This window comes from Bos indicus x Bos taurus, chromosome 2 (assembly GCF_003369695.1).
Source record: "Bos indicus x Bos taurus breed Angus x Brahman F1 hybrid chromosome 2, Bos_hybrid_MaternalHap_v2.0, whole genome shotgun sequence".
Taxonomy (NCBI): Eukaryota; Metazoa; Chordata; class Mammalia; order Artiodactyla; family Bovidae; genus Bos; species Bos indicus x Bos taurus.
Window position 1 is genome coordinate 128,780,375 of NC_040077.1, and position 20,385 is coordinate 128,800,759.

The 20,385-nt window shown below is 46.2% G+C and overlaps 1 protein-coding gene across 1 annotated transcript; it reads right to left on the bottom strand.

Annotated features, from left to right (window-relative positions):
• Positions 1–118: 118 nt before the first annotated feature.
• Positions 119–17,695, bottom strand: ELOA (elongin A). The gene is made up of 11 exons (XM_027520603.1): positions 16,508–17,695; positions 10,357–10,413; positions 9,261–9,367; positions 7,406–8,591; positions 6,945–7,059; positions 5,777–5,932; positions 5,586–5,683; positions 4,587–4,767; positions 4,174–4,285; positions 3,447–3,628; positions 119–2,537 (listed from the first exon to the last, which is right to left on the bottom strand). Exons 1-11 carry the CDS (start codon positions 16,658–16,660, stop codon positions 2,476–2,478), a joined length of 2,409 nt encoding a protein of 802 aa, XP_027376404.1. The 5' UTR covers positions 16,661–17,695; the 3' UTR covers positions 119–2,475.
• Between the last annotated feature and the right edge of the window lie 2,690 nt (positions 17,696–20,385).

Consider the following 20,385-nt stretch of genomic DNA (forward strand, 5'->3'; position numbering starts at 1 on the left):
CCTTTACGGCCCAGCCCAGGGATTAAGATCTCTGCCTCCAGCCCAGGAACCAGACACTGTGACCGACTACCATTCTGACACAATAAGGGAGAACGGAAGAAAGACAACAGAATATGGGTATTGTTTTTTTTTTATTTAGACATGGAATTTTCCTTTCTTTTCATATAACTTATCTAATTAAAATATTCATCTTGGTAGTTACCACAAAAAAGTAACATAGAAAATCGTATTTACATTTTGGGACCAAAATACAAATGAAGAGCAAGATAATACCTTGCTCCTTTCCCTCCCACTTCCCAGAAAGAAAGAAAAAGCCCCAAAGAAACTGTTCATTACACCAAGGATCACAATGGGTTAATTTGCAATTTGGTGATTTGTGTGTAGTGTAGCACAGAAAAAAGGAATTGCACAAGTTTTCACAAATGAGACCAAAGGTTCAACATCAACCTGTGTCTGCTCTGCAGCCATTTCAACAATCCAGGAGAGGCGGTCGTTTGGAAACTCGGCTTCTCCTCTTCCCTCACCCTTCCCGCCAAGTCATACCCTGATGCAGACACTCTTAGAGGGAGCGGGAGGAAGATCTGGCTCTATGTAAACGGGTGATCCAAAGATGGGGAGTGATGCTGGGGTGTGTCTTTTATTCCCTCCCTGCTCAAAGACTCCTAATGAAGGAAATTAAATCACACACAACTGAATCAAATATGGAAAACTGGTTTCAGTGGCAGAGACTTCAACACACAGGTAAAGAGACAAATTCAAGGTGTGGACACTGAGAGGAAGCTGTCCCAGGTGCTCATGTGGTTTTAGAGAAGAGGCTTCCTAGTATCACATTTGGGGAGCGGGCTGGGGGACTGGTGGAATGGTAATACATATGATCAAGAGAAAGAATGCTTTTACCCAGTTCAAAAATACAGCAAATTAAAACACAGCAATACTTGCGTCCCTCAGGCACCTTGCACAGCAATGCACACTGAACAACGCAGCTTTTGCTGCACAGACTTCTTGCTGTGTTGCTCTGCAATCTTCAGAATTAGCCTGAGGTCTACAGGATGGTTAAAAACAGTGGGCTCCATACTGTGAGCTTTGAGTGACCTTGTCAAAGGGACTACCAACTGCCAAGCTCCATGGGCTGCCACACTAACCACACCCTCAATCTGCTTCTCAGATTTCTAAAGGATGGGCATCTCCAATTTATAGTATCTACTTCTACCAGGGTCATGACTAAGGGGGTTCCTACTAGGTCACTGCCCTTCAACAGCCAAGAACACTGATGCTGTCCTCCTAGTTCTAATCTTTCGTCCTATGTCAACTCCAAAGTGAGATTCTCCCTTCCAAACCTGTGGATGCCCCTGTGGCTCAAACCCTTTCCTTAAACTGGTCCTTTCCTACAAATTCTGGCTTAAAAACTCAAAGGTAGAGAGAGTTTCAAGCTGCAGAGTTCTCTACAAAACATAGCAAATTGTGCTCTTTCAATCACATGATCTTAAAGAAAGGCAAAAACAAAACCGATTTCCAACATAGCATTACTTTTTAAAACCATTCAGCGATTCACAGGGAGTAAGAGATTAAAGTGCTGGTTTTTAAGTTGCATTGGGGGCCTACAAAAAGCCCCTCCAGGTGTTTGTCTTCTGCCCCATGCCAGTGGGGAGAGGGAAAAGTCAGGGAGGAAAAGGAGCCCCAAGTTTTGAATTAGAAACTGGAAACTGTAAAAATACTGGGGTTCTGTGTCCTCAAGTTAAGCCTCAAAAGAAGTGGGACCTGGCAAAAAGAATGGTGGGGCGGGGGGAAGACTCTAGAACGTCCCTTAATAAATACTATGTGATGAGTAGGGAAGAGATGCACCTGTGCAGGACCGCAGCGTGACACTGAGACGGGTTCCCAGAGGGAGGGGGCCGCCCTGAACACGCCAGTCTCCAGGCCAGGCTCCCCTTCCAGCACAGGCAACCCGCAGCGCAGCGTGCCCCGCACAGGCTCCGGGGACACGCAGTCCTCTCTCCGGACCAGAGTCCGCTCAGGAGAGATGAACCGGGACAGGAGAAAGACTTCCACTAGGCTTCTAACAAAGAGCCCTGAAAATAAAAGGCTAAGTGTGTGGGAGAGGACCAAAACAGAACAGAACAGAAAAATTGGGGGCAGGGGGAGGTAATATAAATACAATCTGGGGGCAATATTTATTAATTAAAACTATGTCTTATAGTTTACAAAGAAGCTAATTAACAACAAAGGTACAATCGACCTTAAAATCCTCAGTGAGAGCGAAGCTTCACGTCTTCAGAACTCTGAAGTGCTCGCCAGGCAAGGAGGCAGCGGCTGCGGACACCGGCTCGGGCACACGCCCGCTGACGGCGCAGGACTCGGGGACCAAAAGCTTCCACGGAGTGAAAGGCTCTGGTCTCCTGTGGAAGTTCCATTCCCCAACCCCCACCGTCCTTGTATTCCTCCCCCCAGATTTCATTTCCAAGGTAAGTCCTCGATTTATCGTCGGGAGAACCTGTTCTTGAAAGCTTTAATCGTCTTGGCCATCATTGGGGCAATTTCTGTGAAGAGAGACAAGGCAGTTGTTTCAGATCCACAGCAGTTTGGACACCAGACACCAGTGGTTTAGGCAAACCCAAGGCCTGCTACTCTTGGCTCTACGCAGCCAGATGAACCGATGCAAGTAGCAGCCCAAAGCGAATGCTTTCCAAGCACCCGCCAGGGGCCCGGACAATCACTCCCTCTAAGTCTCTCGGGCTGGCCCCTGGCTAAGTGACAGAAATGGGCTTCAATCCCTGCCAGACTCTAAAGGCCATTCTGAGCCGCAATTTAACTCTGCTTCACCAACATCCAAACCAGCAAAAAGCACCCACTCTCATACCTGTCCTGTGCAGCAACAGGTCTGAGATGAGCTAAATGCAAATACCACCTAAGAAGGACTAGCCTGCTTCTAAATGGGTTAGCCTGAGCCCAGCCAAAGCTCCCACACTCCTGCGAGCTCTGAAGTCAATACAGAATAATGCTTAAGTCAGGACACCCCTGTAGAATACTTAGGATCGTCTATGGTAATAAAGTTAGTGAGACACAAACTAGATCCAACTAGATATAAAAAATAAATACTTGGAAGCTGGGGTTATAAAACTTCAACAAAATCATTCAGCTGTTAACTCCATGTTGCTGCCTAGAGAAGCAAGTTTACATTTAAGCTGAAAAAACAAAAACAAAAAAACAACAAGCAGAGCACCAGAATGAATATTCACTACACTCAAAATGTAAACGATGCACACAACACACATATGAAGGAGGCAGAGGAAGGAGGCGCTGATGTTTAGACCGGCCACGGGCAAGGCCTCACGCACGCCGCACCTAACACACACGGGCACTGCTGGTGCCGCGCTAATGACGTTAGAGGGGCGCAGACGCTCGTGGGAACTAGCTGAGGTATCTGAGCAGAGCCCCAAGGTACTTACTCTTCACGGCTGGTTTCCTAGGATCGTAGGAAACGGTGCTGCTGACCACTGGAGCTGGGTGGGCGCCACTGGTGCTCGGGCCGTCGTAGGCCGGCTCCTCGGGGCTGGCGTTAAAGCTGTTGCTGCTGCCGCTGCTGAAGGAAGCGCGGCTGCTTCCTGTGGGGTACGGCGCTGGCTTGATCCTGGAACACAGAGCAAAGGTGAAAGTCAAAAGCAGGAAAAACCGACCCTCGGCACCAACAGCCTGAAGTGGGCTGGCCTGCGGACTCGGTTCTGTGGCTATGAACAGTGGACCGGCTACCTAGATTTTGCTCATAGCTTGGAAGTGACATGGTAGTCTTTGGGATGAATGATAATCTTGACTAACGTTTCACTGTTTCGGTGTAAATCTGTATTTTGAAAATGCAAACATACTTAGATAACATAATCATTGCAGTAACATGTTTTCTGTTTAAGCAGAGAAAGGGAAAGCCTTAGGGAATGAGTCCCAGAGGCAGGCCCTGTTCTCCATGTAATCCTGACCTCTCTGAGGGGCAGGGGTCATTATCCGGGCCATAGTGCAGCCATGGAAGCTGTGGCTCAGGGAGCTAGGGCCCAGTGGGTCAAGGTCAGCCTTCAGAACCCATTCTGGCCTCAGGCTCCCCCCTCCCCTAGACAAAATGAATCGCTTCCTGCCCTAGGGCTCTCTCCCTGAGCAGGCAGAACCACAGAGGAGCAGAGGTCTTACCTGATTTTTTCAGGCACAGCTGCTCCTCCTGTTCCAAATTTCTCCTGCCTCCTTCGAACATCACGAGGTGGCTTGGCCACAGAGTTGACAAAGGCCATTTTTGCTTGTCGGCCTGTGGATAAATGGAGGTTAATACCTGCCTTCTTGAGCTGAGAGCTATTGTTAATAATCTATGCTGTTAAGAGACAAAGGCTTTTCAAGGGCCTCCCAAGGTAGTGGATCATCGACCAGCCCTGGAAAGCTCTCTGTAGGGCAGCACGGGCAGTGGCAGCACACACACCTTCCCTCCGCCCACTTGTGCAAACGCGAGCGCTAGGGGCGAGGTGAGCTGAGCCCGCCACAGCCGTGACAGGACCAGAGCCAGCGCTCACCCTTCTGCCAGTCCCGGCCCGCATCCCGGCCCGCAGTCTTACCTTTGGGCTTATTGGCGTGTGCAGACCGGATGTTCTTTGTGAGGACTCGCAGCCGCTGCTCTCGTGCATCCTGCAGCCGCAGGTACATCTCCCGCCATGACTCGTACTCTTCCGGCCTTTCATCCTTGAAGTCTCGGTGACAGTGAACTTTCCATAATTGATCCGTTTCTTCAATTAATACCTAAAATCAGAACCAGGATGTCATTTACATGCACGCACTCCTGCATGCCTCTTTTCCGTCCTCAATCACCCACGGTGGCCGGTTTCCTAACAATATTTTGGTCTGCACAGTAACAGTAGTAGTACTGTAAAACACCATAGTTCTAGGAAAAACCGAATCCCTGAATTAAAATATTAAGTGCAAGGCACTGCTAACTGCTGCTGGGGGCTGAGGGGCTAGGAGAGAAGACAACACCAAATTAGCTTCAGATCAGTCTTTTCCTGTGCAGGGAAGGAACTGAAGTCCAGTCCAAGCATTCCTCCAGCACCACACTGAACCGCCATGGCCAGGGGCCGCCTGAGGAGGAGATGCCACAGATCCTTTGAACCAGAGAGGGACAGCTCACGAAATCAAATGAGTGTCTCTGGCCTTAGGAGGACTGGGGGATAGATCTGTTTGCCTCTAGAAGACACTCAGTCAATCTTCCATATTGACACTCAGGTGTCTGGTGAACAAAGCTCAATCCCTGCCTTGGATCCCATGGGCTGTGCTTCTAGAATTTTCCCTTGACTTCTGAATCTAGGAAAGTGCAAGGGACGTGTGGGAAGTGGTCCACCTCTCCCCGCTCCCACCTTTTAATCCCACCTTGATTCTAGCCTAAGAGGCCTACTTAAGATGCTAGGGGCAGGGGCTAACACTGGTATTTAAAGGCCCATAGGCAAACCCAGAACAGCGCCCTGACTGCTGCCTGCCCATCACTGTGGCGAATCAGAGACAAACCTAGTTTTTCAGACACAAGCCAGCAAACTGCCCTCCTGCCACCCAAGCAGGACACTCACGTGATTGTACTCTTCTATTCGATACAACTGATCAGGTGTGCACCTCTCCAAAACAGGTTCAAGGACAGAATATGGGACGCCTCCCACTTCAAAGATCGCTGCAGAGGATCGAGAGTAAAAGGGACTGAGTAGCGGTCAAATCACCCAGTGACCCAACGTGCCAGGGAGCAGAAGAGAAGCACGTGACTTACAGTCGATGTTGTTTTTAAGCACCCGGATGCACTGCTCGTGCAAGGTCATCATTTTGGGGAGATAGGCACACTTGGAACCAGAATAGACCTGCATCTTAGAATTCATTCTTCTTCCGGTGAATCCAGCTTCTTCCTCTTCCTGGGGTGAGGAGAGTGCTGCAAGACAAGAAAAACAGAAATGTAAGTTATAAAAGGCACTAAGCTGGGCCTCCCTACTGGTCCAGTGGTTAAGACTCTGAGCTGCCAATGCAGGGGGCGCAGGTTCAACCCCTGGTGGGGGAACTAAGACCTCACAGGCCATGTGCTGCCATCAAAAGATTTTTTAAAAAATTTTAAAAAGGCACTGGCTCTTCAATGAAAACTCTCCTTCCACCCCATTCTTCAGCCTCTCAGTTCCCTTTCTGAGGCAACCAATGCCTCTGAGAAAGCAAAAGAATTAGACAGTTTCTTATGTCCTTCCAGAAAGTCTATGCAGAAACAAGCTAATATTTTATTCCTTTTAATCAATAACATACTATCATTTTGTCATTTACTGAATTTTAGAAATCACCTCAATACATAGATTTTTCCACTTAAAAAAAAAAAAAGTGGCACAGGATGCGATGGTGTGGATGAGCCATGATCCATCTGTGAGCCTCTTACTAAGGAACACCTGCTGCTTCTGCTGCTGCTGCTAAGTCGCTTCAGTCGTGTCCGACTCTGTGTGACCCCATAGACAAAGGAACACCTATGTAGTGTCTAATTCTTTTGCTATTAAAACTAACCTTAAAAAAAAAAAAACCAAAACCAGAAAAAACCTAGACCTTTTTTTAAGCTCCTGTGCAATGTACAGACCAGAAGGCTGCTAGTAATAGCAGCTGCTAAGATTTAATGAACACTTACTCTGTGTAAAAACCCAGAGCTCAGAGCTTTATGAGCATTATCACTTTCAATCTACCTCATAGGCAGACACCACTATTTCATCCATTTACAGAGTATGAAACTGAAGCCCAAGAAAATTAAGTTATTGCCCAAGATCATATAACTTGGAGTAGAGGCCAGACCTGGGATTCAAACCTAAGCCATAAAACTCTAGAACCTGCACTCTTAGAAAATGCACCATTCATGATGTCAGATCATAAATTTTTTAAATCACTTTTTCCTTAAAAAAAAAAGACAAGCAAATTACCTTTTCGCTTTGGTTGGAAAGATGACATCAATTCAGGGGAAGGAAGTGGACGGTAATTGGCCTGGATCACAGGTAATGGGAGGTCAGGTAATACTGGCAACACATCGCTGGGGACCTGCAGAGAAGAGACCAGTGACTGGAGAGCCCCTTTCTACCAGCACAGCTCCTTCCCACAGTCGATGCCCAGCGGTGCTGACGTAGCAGTAACTTCACAGGCAGCCTGGAGGACAGGCAGCAGCCATGCCTGATACCACCTAAGTCAGGAGACACACAGATGGGCCCAGCGCGATGGAATGCCTCAGAAAAAGTTTTCTCGGGTTCTACCGACCCTGGTGGCCAGAGAGGCCAGGAGGAAATTATTTCAGACTGAAATTCAGCAAGTCACGGAAAAGCCAGCCAAGCAAATCAGCAGTGGGGTTGCAGGCCCAGGTGCTCTGGGTGGAAGGGGCCGCAGGGGTTACCTTTTTCAGCTTGGCTGAGTCGGCTCCAACTGGCGGAAGCTTCTCAGGCTTGTTTTCATTCACCTTAGGTAATTTGTGAACTGAGTCCAAGTTTTTACTAGTGCTTTTTGAATCATTTTTTTTAAGTCCCTTTTCTCCGGGAGTCGTGGTTGAAGTTTTCACAATCTTTTTCTTTTTCTTCCGGGGCTGGTCATAGCTGAGGTATGACTCAAAAGACATGGTGGGTTTCTCGAATTCATCATCCGAATCTGCCTCCTCACCTTTAGGGAAGGAAGCCACCGACTTTCTATCTGAATGCGAAAGTTTGACTTTCCCTTCTTGAGTCTTCAGGTTGTTAGAAACCTTCTCTTTTGCCTTGGGCAACAGGTCTCCTGCCCCCTTGCCCATGTCTGAGTTTTCTAGACTGTGCTTGTTTTTGTCTGATTTGGTTTTCTCGGAGTCTCTAGGTTTGGGCTTTTTAAGGTGGTTGTCTGAAGCCACCTCCAAGGCGGGTAAGACCTTCTTCTTGGCGCTGCCCTCCTTCTCCTTCTCTTTCCTGACACCAGAGGGCGGTTTCTCCTTTGTGCCGTCCCCAGAGGTCGGCCTCCGGTTTTCCTCTTTGGAGACGACCTTGTGTGACTTTTCTTTGATCAGAGAAGACTTCTCGTCTCCTCTGGCATCTGCCGGACGTTTTTCTTTATGGGAAGATCTGTGCTCCTTGCTCTGACTCGTGCTTTCTCTCCCCTGGGCTTCCCCCAGGTGTCGCTCTTGACTGACCCCCAGTCTGTCCTGAAAGGCGTTACTATGGCCTTTGCCAGGCTTCTGGTGGGGAACAAAGGGCTCATGGTCCTCCTCCAGGGGTCTGTAATGGTCCAAAGACATGTGATGAGGGCTGGTGGATGGTGGAGGGGACTGAACATGGCCGTAATCGGAAGACTCATGGTCTGAAGAGTAAACTGGAGAAGCTCTGTGGTACCTCTTTCTTTCATCTCTCCTCCCATGACTGTGAGATACTTTGTGAGGCCGCTCGAGCTCTGGGAGTTTTCTGTGCTTTTTCTGTCTATTATCAGGACTGCATGACTGGCTGCTGGAGGCTTTCCAGCTTTCTGGGTAGTCCCCCTCTATCTCTGCCTCCTCCCTCAGGGCATCCCTGGGGCGCTTCCGAGAACTGCTCTTCTCAAAGTTCTGTTCCTCAGGCTCTGTGGTTCTAAAACAAAAGGAAAAAACCGAGAAAAAGTTCAGGGTAATCCTTGATCACAGGACAAAGTCACAGAACCTGAACACAACAAAAGATGGAAGAGTTTACATAGTTAGAAACATGGGCTTGGGAAGAAGGTTCTGCTCAAAGATACTCAACTAGGTTTTAAAACTGGGAAAACTCAAATATTCCATAAATGGAACATGATGAGTTTAACTACAGGCTACAAAGAAGATCAAGTATCTTGTGTACGTGAAAAAAGCTTTTCAACACAGGGAAATATTGGATTTGTTACATTAAAAAGGGGCAGTAATTTATGTCAGTTTATTCACAACTGTATAAAAATGACTTTTAAGACCAGCTTAGAAAGAAACATTCCAAAATGTCAATAATGCTGATCTCTGGAGGGTACAATTTAGAAATTTTTATTCTTTCGAGTTCCCTGGTGGCCTAGTGGTGAGGATTCTGGGCTTTCACTACTGTGGCCCAAGGTTCAATCCCTGGTCAGGGAACTGAGATCCCATAAGCCATGAGGCAGTACCAAAAAGAGAAATTTATTCTTCTACTTTTTAAATATTTTATAATATTCTTTAATGATCATGGCTTATTTTTTATAATTGAGGCAGAATAAACATTTTAAATAAGAAGGCAGAGAAGGAATAAGAGAACTTTTCCTACCGTTCTACAGGAACCAGCTTCTTCCACTGGGCCACCAGGTCCCTGGCAAAGTTTCCGACGTGCTCGTGTTTTCGCAAGCTGTTTACCGTTTTCCCAACTCCAGTCTCCTACAAAGTTGACAAAGGAATCGTTAGAAGGTTGTGGAACTAGGCTCATAATTTTCTAAAGAAATAAAGCCTCCTGCGTTCCAACAAACCAATACTTCATCCAAAAACATACAAGTCTGAGTACAAAGTTAGTTTGTGTCAGTGAGCCAAACCTCTAACGACGCACAGTGGCAAAGCATACCAAATTGAGAAGAGGAAAACACTAAATTAGAACACCTCTGGAGGGACTGCCCTGCTAGTCCGGCGGTTAAGAATCAGCCTGCTGGTGCAAGGAGCACAGGCTCAATTCCTGGTCCCAAAGATTCCACATGCCTCGCGGTGACTCAGCCCATGTGTCACAACTCCTGAAGCCCACTCGCCCTAGAGTCTGTGCGCCACAACAAGAAAAGCCACTGCGATGAGAAGCCTGCTCGTGGCAACTAAAAACGCCTGTGCACAGCAATAAAAACCCAGAACGGCAAAAATACAGTAAAAAAAAAAAAAAAAAAAAAATCAAGCCCATGGTTTATAAGACATAAAACACTTCTAGAACTTTAAAAATAATAACAAGAGTGATTATGGCAGGTGTCAGATCCTGACCTAAGAGTATTGCATCTGGTGTCTGAGTTAATACTTTTTTTTGGCCACACTGTGTGACTTGTGGAAACTTAATTCCCCAAACCAGGGATTGAACCCAGGCCCATGGCAGTGGAAGCACAAAGTTCTAACCACTGATCCACCAAGGAACTCCCTGAATTAATGCTTTAGAACGGTTTCATCACCCTAAAAGGAAACCCAGTTCCTCCCACCCCTGGTAATCACTAATCTACTTTCTGTCTGTGGATCTGCCTACTCTAGACATTTCATATCAATAAAACCACACAATATGTGACCTTGTGTCTGGTTTCCTTCACTTCTAGAGCCCATGGTCTTAACCTTACTGTATAATCTCTCCGATTGCAAAGGAGATGGATACAGTTGTATAATACATAAAATTACACAGCTCTTACCGCAAGAATGTCTACTGTAATGGGCAGGGCGGAGAGTTTCTTCAAATATTTCAATAGCTGCAGAGAGAAATTAAATACACATTAATTTTTATAAAATCATAATCATTCCCTGAACAAATATCAAAGAATAATATCTAATGGCAAAGTGCTTACCCTGTGTTATACAATATTAAGTCTGGTTATTATCCTATTTACAAGAGCGAAAACAGACTCAATCAAGTTAAGTTACTTGTCCCAGGATGCATGTAGGGCAAGATGCACTCAGCTCTGGGGCTTCAGACTCCGTGCTTTCAACCACTATGCGACACCAAAGGAAGACCTATCAGTTCTAATAAAAGTCATCAACAACTACCGCTCTGCCCCAGTTAGAATTTCTGAGAAAGGTGCCGAATGTAGGAAATTACTCATGGAGGAAAGTAAAAAGAAGAGGTCTCTACCGGAAAAGGGAATCACATTTCCAGAGAAAGTGTGTTTAACAGAATTGGGGTTTTTGTTTGTTTGCTTTTTGATGTTAAGTGGGAAGCCAAGACCAATTTCAAGTTGCTAGAATAGGCACTTTGCATTGCAAATGGTGAACGAAAATGTCTGGGTAGACTGGAGAAGCAATCTGGGTCTGGCCACATTTCTTTTCTATAGTATAGTCTCTTGAACTTGATCAAAATCAGGATAGCAGAGCTGTTAAGATAGAGTCTCAGTCAAAGACAGGCTTCAGTGTGCCCCTGCCACTTTCTTGTGGGGTGATCTTGTGCAAGTCACTAACCTCTCTGAGCCCCAGTTACTTCATCTGCAAAACAGAACTGAATCCTGTCTCTACTTCACAGGTTGTGAGGATTCAAACCATGTCTGTAGCCCTAGTGCCTGGAATGCTATACAAGCTCAGTAAGTGCTTATTAATCATTTCATTCATCAACTGACCATTCGTTAAACAGCTACCCATAATCTTCTACCAGATATTCTCAGCCAGTTCCTACTTGCTCCACTTCTAACCAAAGTTATGACTGCTATGCCATTCTCTAGGAAAGGTTTATGTATATACAAATAAATTTACATTCTGCTGCTGCTGCTGCTAAGTCACTTCAGTCGTGTCTGACTCTGTGCGACCCCAGAGACGGCAGCCCACCAGGCTCCCCCGTCCCTGGGATTCTCCAGGCAAGAACACCGGAGTGGGTTGCCATTTCCTTCTCCAATGCGTGACACTGAAAAGTGAAAGTGAAGTCCCTCAGTCGTGTCCGACTCTTAGCGACCCCATGGACGGCAGCCCACCAGGCTCCTCCGCCCATGGGATTTTCCAGGCAAGAGTACTGGAGTGGGGTGCCATTGCCTTCTCCAAATTTACATTCAAGGAGTGCCAAAAAGTACAGGTTGTTCAAAACAGATTAACTATGACTGCCTTTATATTTAAATGTCTGATAACAGGATCTGTTCTTTTTACATGTGTAGCCCAGGCTATACTTAGTATGCCATATTACTACCAGGTGGAGTAGCAAGTATGTTTTTCTGGTCATTCTACTTCAATAATTACTGAACACGGTCGCTAGGCAGAGCAACTGGATCACATGTGATCATCTTGTTTGACTGGGAACAACTGAGAAGCCAAGTAGTGTATCTATGGAAAACTATGCTCCACTTCCAATTCAATCACCACCATCATCCAACTCAGGACAGAGTATATGTGTGTTTCTTGTCACCCAAGTGATGGGTGCAAAGATTCCTGCCAAATCCTCTTCTTAAAAAAGAAAATTTAGACTATCTGAAAAGATAAAAAACAGATTGTCTCCTCTAACACCATTCTCTGGAAGGCATTTATATATTGAATACTATTTATTGTGCATTGGCTACTACGTTAAGCTCTTACACCTGTTAGCTCATTTCATTCTCGTTAACCAACTCTATAAAATGGATTTTATGTTCCCCATTTTACAAATACTGAAATTGAGCTCAGTGAGATTAAGGTAACTTGCCTAACAAGCAAGTCAGTCAAGTGTGTTTAACACAGCAGGCTCTGGGTTGGTAAAATGTTACAGAAAAACCCCTTTGGCCAACTTAATACTACAAAGCCACATAAAAAAACAACAGCAACAACAACAACAACAACAACAAAACACTGTCCTTAGAAGAGAGGAAATGAAAATGTTCCTCTTAGAACACGTGACACAAAGCAGAAGAGTCCCTCCTTAGTGTCACAATGTCAGACAGTTTAGAATCTGCAGAGGAAAAGTCACTACCAGGACCTCTATAAAGGCCACATATAAGATAGGGCTAGAAGTCACTGATGGTGTGTCATCTTGAAGCCTAGCGCTAACTTGAAGTGTAAATCCTGTCTTTCTGCTTCATTTTGGGTTAGAAGGGGCAACTTCAAAGCAGACAAAACTAAAACCCAGGAGATATTCAAACCAATTTAGCCATAGCCAAGAGAAACACGGCTTCAGAGCCTCTCTATTTTCAATGAGATTCAAAGAAGAACAAAGCACTAAAAAGGTAAAGCTCTTTTGGCATCCTCAAATCAGATCAGTTGCTCAGTCACGTCTGACTCTTTGCGACCCCATGAATCACAGCACGCCAGGCCTCCCTGTCCATCACCAACTCCCGGAGTTCACTCAGACTCACGTCCATTGAGTCAGTGATGCCATCCAGCCATCTCATCCTCTGTTGTCCCCTTCTCCTCTTGTCCCCAATCCCTCCCAGCATCAGAGTCTTTTTCAATGAGTCAACTCTTCGAATGAGGTGGCCAAAGTACTGGAGTTTCAGCTTTAGCATCATTCCTTCCAAAGAAATCCCATGGCTGATCTCCTTCAGAATGGACTGGTTGGATCTCCTTGCAGTCCAAGGGACTCTCAAGAGTCTTCTCCAACACCACAGTTCAAAAGCATCAATTCTTCAGTGCTCAGCCTTCTTCACAGTCCAACTCTCACATCCATACATGACCACTGGAAAAACCATAGCCTTGACGAGACGGACCTTTGTTGGCAAAGTAATGTCTTTGCTTTTGAATATGCTGTCTAGGTTGGTCATAACTTTCCTTCCAAGGAGTAAACGTCTTTTAATTTCATGGCTGCAATCACCATCTGCAGTGATTTTGGAGCCCCCAAAAATAAAGTCTGACACTGTTTCCCCATCTATTTCCCATGAAGTGATGGGACCGGATGCCATGATCTTCGTTTTCTGAATGTTGAGCTTTAAGCCAACTTTTTCACTCTCCACTTTCACTTTCATCAAGAGGCTTTTGAGTTCCTCTTCACTTTCTGCCATAAGGGTGGTGTCATCTGCATATCTGAGGTTATTGATATTTCTCCCAGCAATCTTAATTCCAGCTTGTTTCTTCCAGTTGAGCATTTCTCATGATGTACTCTGCATATAAGTTAAATAAACAGGGTGACAATATACAGCCTTGACGAACTCCTTTTCCTATTTGGAACCAGTCTGTTGTTCCATGTCCAGTTCTAACTGTTGCTTCCTGACCTGCATACAGGTTTCTCAAGAGGCAGATCAGGTGGTCTGGTATTCCCATCTCTTTCAGAATTTTCCACAGTTTATTGTGATCCACACAAAGGCTTTGGCATAGTCAATAAAGCAGAAATAGATGTTTTTCTGGAACTCTCTTGCTTTTTCCATGATCCAGCGGATGTTGGCATTTGATCTCTGGTTCCTCTGCCTTTTCTAAAACCAGCTTCAGGTAGGTGGAAACTTGCTGTTACCAAACTGAGGGACCAGTAGTAGTTTGCAAGAACTGTTAACAAGTCATTGAGAAATGGAAAACGTTTGCACAGTCCATGCTTAAGAATCTCAGTTGTCCTTTGCACACTACTGCATCCCAAAGAGCCAAAGATGTTCATAGTGTTGACCCCTTGTTCTCCACTTGCCTTCAAACTGTGTTCCTGGTAGTTTCCATGTTCAAACGATAACATGTGACAAGTAACTTGACCAGCCATGAAAACTGTTTCCACTTAAATAGTAGGAACCAAGTGACCCTGGTTTGCCTCATACATTTCCCCCCAAGTAAGCTAGATTATACATGGGCTTAAAGTGAAAACAGAGTTATAGTTAAACATCTGTATGTTTAACACTGGAAAATCCATGCACAGAGGTGTACGATCAACCCTTTGGCTAATAATGGTTTGAAATCAAGATTTAGTTTCAAATTTCAATACTGCTATATAATCATCTTGCAATTTCAAGAACAACCTGTGGGAGCTTGTTGGGTTAACAGAAGGTTGAGAAGGCCGGGGTGCCAGCTTGCAGTTTTCCCTCTGCATTAGCTCATTTGTGAATGCCAACTATTGTGCCCTTTGCAAAAATGATCTTCATAATGCAACGTCAGAAGTTTAGGGTGACTGTCTGTGCCCAGATACTCACAATCACTCCTAGCTGGAATAGGTTGAGAAGTCAAACAAACCTTTTTTTACTTTTAAATTTCATGCACATCAACAACTAGAAAAGCTACTTCAAAATTCAAGCTCTAGTGGGGAAATGGCTACATATACTACATGGTGCTTTTTTTTTTCTTTTTTTAAACCCAATGGAAGATGAAACTGGGGAGATAAGGGGATTTACATAATGTTGTTTTAAGGTTTTAAAGTCAGTAGCAAACCTACAGTGTCCGGGAAAACAAGCTAGTACTCAGAAATAATGACCATTGATTAGAAGCCCACAAAGGGTTATTGTAAAAAGAAACTTGTAAATATGCCTGTCCACTAGGTATTGAAGCCAGGATAGAAAATATAACACAAAACAAGTGAAAGCATTTCAGTTTTCACAGACTTAAAGCTCAAATGTCGTCCTGAAGTTGATCTTTGAGCTAGGTATGCATGAGAAGCAAGTGCTCTGATAATGAGATATAGCCTTTAGAAACAGAAAAAAACCTCACCTATGACAGAGAGCAAGGTGAAGAGAAAGGGATCCATCAAGAAAAACTGTAAAGAGTGGAGATTAACATCTACTGAGCACTTCCGCCTTTTAGTGCTGTCCTAGAAGAAGCAGGTGAGGAAACTGGCTTAGCAAGGAACACCCCCCCCCCCACCCCCGCAATGTCCATGGCTAGCAAATAAATTAGAACTCAAATCTCCTCACCATTTTATCTCTAATGACTCCCTGGATTATTTCCTCTTTAAAAGGCACTCTGGGATTTACAGATCCAACTCTTAAGGACTGTACACAGCAGCTATAATGCTGACAGAAATGTCAAGCACCTTGAGTGTTTTTATCACTGTATTTCAATAATTAAAAAACCACTAACATCCACCGGACCCTCTCCCAGTCACTGAGAAGCTGAATGGAAGAAAAGTCGGAGGAAAAAAAAAAACCCAAAAAAACATGCATTTAACTTATGAAAACAGTTAAGGAGGGGGAACAAAACTCGCCGAGCACAATTAAAAATGGTTGCCCATCAATCGCAGCTGCCAGAAACGGTAGCCCTTACCTTTCCAGCAATGCCAGAAGAAAAATCTAGCTGCAACCTCTAACCCTGTTTCTCCCCTCCTCTTCCAATTACAACCTAAGTTTTTAGTTAGGGTGACATGAGGTTTATTTTTGCTTTGAAAGAGATTTACTGAGAAAGCAAAAAAAGAGTCCACGTTCTAATTATCAAGGCGGAAAGGAATTAAAAAACGTCTTAAGGACGCAGGGACCACACACCGAGCCTAGGTTCCATCAGGCGCATGCAGAGAACCCCCCCCCCCCCGCCCCCCGCGCCGCTACCCTACCCTCTTCTCTCCAACAAACATCAAAAAGACGGGAAGAAATCAGGGGACGGATCGCGCAGGGCGAGTAGCTGAGCGGGCAGGAGTTAACTCCGGGCGGGGAGCTCTCCCGACAGGAAAACAGCTGGCCCGGGACGCCCGGGGGAGGACTCCGCGAGCCCCGCCGGCACGCGGCGTCCGCGCGGAGCGCGCCCCGGCCCCGCCGCAGCCCGCGGGCGCCCGGGGCCGGCAGAAGCCGAGGCCCCGGCCCGTCGAGGCCGGCCGCCCTGCGGGCCCCACCGCATGGGCAGCGGCCGGACGGCCACGAAGTTCCCCGCCGCAGGCCGCAGCCCGGCGGGGACCGCGCCGCGGGTCCGAGCCCACCACGGCCGCGCCCGGGCCCGCGACCGTTACCGGGCCGCGCCGCGCCCAACGCCCGCCCCACGCCGCACCCGCCCGGCCGCCAGCTCGCTCACCTTCTTCGGGTCTGCGTTCGTGGCCAGGCGCGCCTGCAGCTTCTCCACAACTTGCAGCGCCGACTCCGCCGCCATCGCTGTCACTGGCGCGGCCTCCTCGCCGGAACTGGGCTCGCGTCGCGTCCTCGGGCTGCGGCTCCGCCCTCCGTGCATCCCCGACGGAGACGGAAGCAAGACCGGTCCCTTCCGGGCCTCGGCGAAGTCGGGGGGCGGGGAGGGCGGGGTGCGTCGGGGCCGCCGCTCGGCCGCAGGCCCCGCCCCCGCGGCCGGGAACCCGGGTCCGCTGAGCGCACCCGGGCGGCCGAGCGCTCCAGAAGCCGGGGAGTCGCTTAGTCTCGGCGCGCCGGGTGCTCCGCACTGGTCGCCGCTGGGCAGCCCCGCTTCTGGTCCTCGGGGGCGCGGAGCCAAGGCCCGAAAAGACCACGCTCCGATGTCCAGCCGAGGCGGAATGTAGATCGCAGCGCCGGACCCTGGTTTTATAAATCCGGGCCGGTCCCTTGCGCTGTTAGCCACGCCCTAAATAACACCTGTGTGTGGTTCCTGAGTGGGTCTGCGGCTAATGAAATCAGCAGGGATTAACGCTAGTGACCACTCTTGATTGGGCGCACTGAAGCCCAGTGATTGCGTTTGCTTAATTTCACTCTCAGTACAACCCAATGAAACGAGTCATATTATCCCCATTTTACAGATGAGGAACCCGTAGCTCAGGGGGATGAAGTTAACTTGCCTGTGGTCACATAACAGCAAAGAAGTGATGCTGGAATTTGAATCTAAACAGTCAAGGTTCACGGTGAACGCACATCTCTGAATAGGTCGATTTGAGACCCAGAGAGTGAAAGGGATTCGTTAAGTCAAACAATTTAGCTACAAGCGGTAACAGCCCATGTCTCACTTTCACCCCAGAACGCTGCCTGGTACCCGAGTACCAAATAAATACTTCTTGAATGAACCAATGGCTGTTTCCTCTAAACCAGTAGGGCCTGAATCAGACCAGTCCAAGACACCATCCCTGAGAGTTCTTACCCTCATCCCAGAAGCACTAAATTTTACTATTAATAAACTATTATCATGGCTAGAAAGAGCTACTAAACAGTTGAAGGGGCTTCACTGGTAGTTAGCTGGTAAAGAATCTGCCTGCAATGCAGAAGACCCTGATTTGATTCCTGAGTCAGGAAGATCCCCTAGAGAAGCGATAGGCTACCCACTCCAGTATTCTGGCCTGGAGAATTCCACAGACAGAGGAACCTGGCAGGCTACAGTCCATGGGGTCGCAAAAGAGTTTGACACGACTGAGCAACTTTCACTTCAAACGGTTGAAAATTGGTTTAAAATACCAGCATTGATTACATCTTGTTTGATTAGATCAGATCGGATTACAGAGTAATCTGATCACCATCAGCAATTCCCCAATGTACCCAGCCTGACTCCTCACCCAACCTGGAAAAGCCTAGTAGCTCTCCGGGTCTCTGCTCCAGGAAAAGTAAAAGAAATGACACAAATTGTTTCTTCCAATGAGCTTTCATTCACTAAATTGAGAAGCCCTCCACCCCTCTGCTCCAGGCCCTTTTCTCTGCAACTAACCCTTTTGGGGCGTAAATTGTCAATTTATTCTTCTGTTTTGTCACTGGGCTGTTTATTTAGCACAAAATGCAGGTGACTGACCTGACCAACTTTATTTAAGCTGCACCGTGCAGCTTGAGGGAACTTAGATCCCCAACCTGGGGCTGAACCCAGCCTCATGGCAGTGAAAGTGCACAGCCTTAACCACTGGACCTCCAACAAAAGGGAATTCCTTGAGCTGTCCAACTTTAAATCTCTGTTGCCCAGCAGAATCCAATCCATATAGTCAGCAATGGATAAAAAATCCATGAAGATTAATACTCATTCGGTGCTCTAGAACTCAATCACAGGGTGTAAGGAAAAACACATCAAACTGGTGTAAGGAGCCTTGCATTCTAGTCCCAGGCCTAAAAGCTCCCTCTCCTGCACAGGAAATGCTTAATTTGTATTTACATTTTAGATGCATTCCGTTTTGAAAATGTAACATTGGTATAATGGATACATGGGCTCATTCCTGAAGCAGAATTGCTGACTAACTGACCTGGCATATACTTAGGGCACTGGAACAGGATCTACCCAGGGAGAGATCTCACCCCATCTATCTTAGCCGGAGGCAGGGCCACCTGCAAAGTAAAGAACTCTTACACTTGAATACTGGTCTACTTCTCAGATCAGTTAATTACGTTGTCATTCTGATTAAAAAGAGCGTTTTAACCTGTTTTAAATATGATACTCCATATATGTTCACTGGGGGGTTACCAACTCACCCTTGGTTTAAGGAACAGAGTGAGTTCCTTAAAGTCTGCCCTTGTTTTGTCCACCTTGGATCAGCAACACCTAGCATACAGGTGATGTCCCTGTAAATTGAGCTAACTACTATTCAACTTAAGGCCAGTCCAGAGTGTCATCTGAAAACCTGAGGGGGTTAGAGCACTCAGGTTAGATCCCTTTGAGAGAGAACGTAAAAGACCCATCTTGTAAAACAGCAACAAAACATGTTCTGAAGGCACATTTAAAGCTATATTGGGGGAGAAAAATGGGTATGGGGACTCTCATCTTCTGCTATGCGCATTTTTGACTTTTTGTAACAAATATGTTCTACTTTTCAACAAACACAATTTAAAGGTCTTTTAATTTTGGAAAAGAGCAACCTCAGGCTGGTTGGCAGTGGAGTCATTTTAAACACCGAAAGACAAGAGGAAAACGGAAAAATAACAAAAAATAAAAACCAACCAGTTTGTCTTCGACAGCAGAAAGGGGCTCTTGCCTTTCATGGAAAAAGGTCCAGTGGGATTCCCTGGGATGGACTTGCGTGCTGGGTGAGGAATCCTGGTGGACGGAGGGCTTTCCCTGGACCTCTTCTGGCCTGGGCTCTGCCGCTCCTCTGTCTTACCAAGTGGGCAGCATCTTAGGTTTGTGGGGTGGTGAGTGTAAAGGACACTGGGTGGGGCTCAGACAATCTGAGCTCCAATCCCCACCTCTACCAATGCTGGCCGTAGTCAAGTTACTTAAACTGGCTGAAATTGTTTCCTTATAGATTTTCTCATTAATATGTCATATTAAGTAACTGACATACAGAAGGTATTTTTTAAGCAGAAATTATTAGAGAAAAACCATGGCCTTGGTAAAGAGAATATTACGTTCTGCTGTAAAGGGAACATCAAACCCTCCCTCTTGGCAGTTTTGTTCTGCACAGCTGTAGCCACTGTTCTCTTCCTCAATGGGCTCATTTTTCTGAACTGACTACATTCACCTTTGTTTCACATCCTTCAGACATGTTCAGTTGGTGATTTTACTTAGGCATGGCATCTTTCTGAGTTTCACAGACTGGATTTGCCCTCCTCAAATGTGGTGATGCAAGTGAAGACCGCCAGCTCCAGGGAATGGTGTCTGAGATCCAAAGTCCACACCTTTCATAGACTTGCCTTGAAATCTGATTCAATTAAACTCTCTATTAACTAAGGCTATTAACTGAGGCCTTCTTGTCTAAGAGAGCAAGCTCAAGCATTCTATAATGCCCTTGAAGAGCAGTCCACTGAGAATCTGTATGTAATAGGAGGAAAAAAGCTACCATAAAAATTAAAAAAAAATTTTTAATTAAAAAGTAATAAGGATATACTTTGATACTCTTATACTATGAATTTATACAATCTGTATCCAGGTAGAAACCTAAACACCTTCCCTTAGCTCTTGTTCACATTTGTTACATCATCTATCACAATTTGAAACTGCCTTATTTAGTGGTTCATGTTTTTATAGTCTCTTCCCACTATGTAAGCTCCATGAGGCATCACTGTGGCTAAAGCTACTTAGAACAT

Excerpts from the sequence above, each read along its gene's own strand:
- ELOA (XM_027520603.1), bottom strand. The coding sequence starts at position 16,660 with ATGCACGGAGGGCGGAGCCGCAGCCCGAGGACGCGACGCGAGCCCAGT. Across the intron at positions 8,592-9,260 it reads AAGCTGGTTCCTGTAGAACG|AACCACAGAGCCTGAGGAAC; the intron begins GTAGGAAAAGTT and ends CTTTTGTTTTAG. Across the intron at positions 4,286-4,586 it reads ACACGCCAATAAGCCCAAAG|GCCGACAAGCAAAAATGGCC; the intron begins GTAAGACTGCGG and ends ATTTATCCACAG.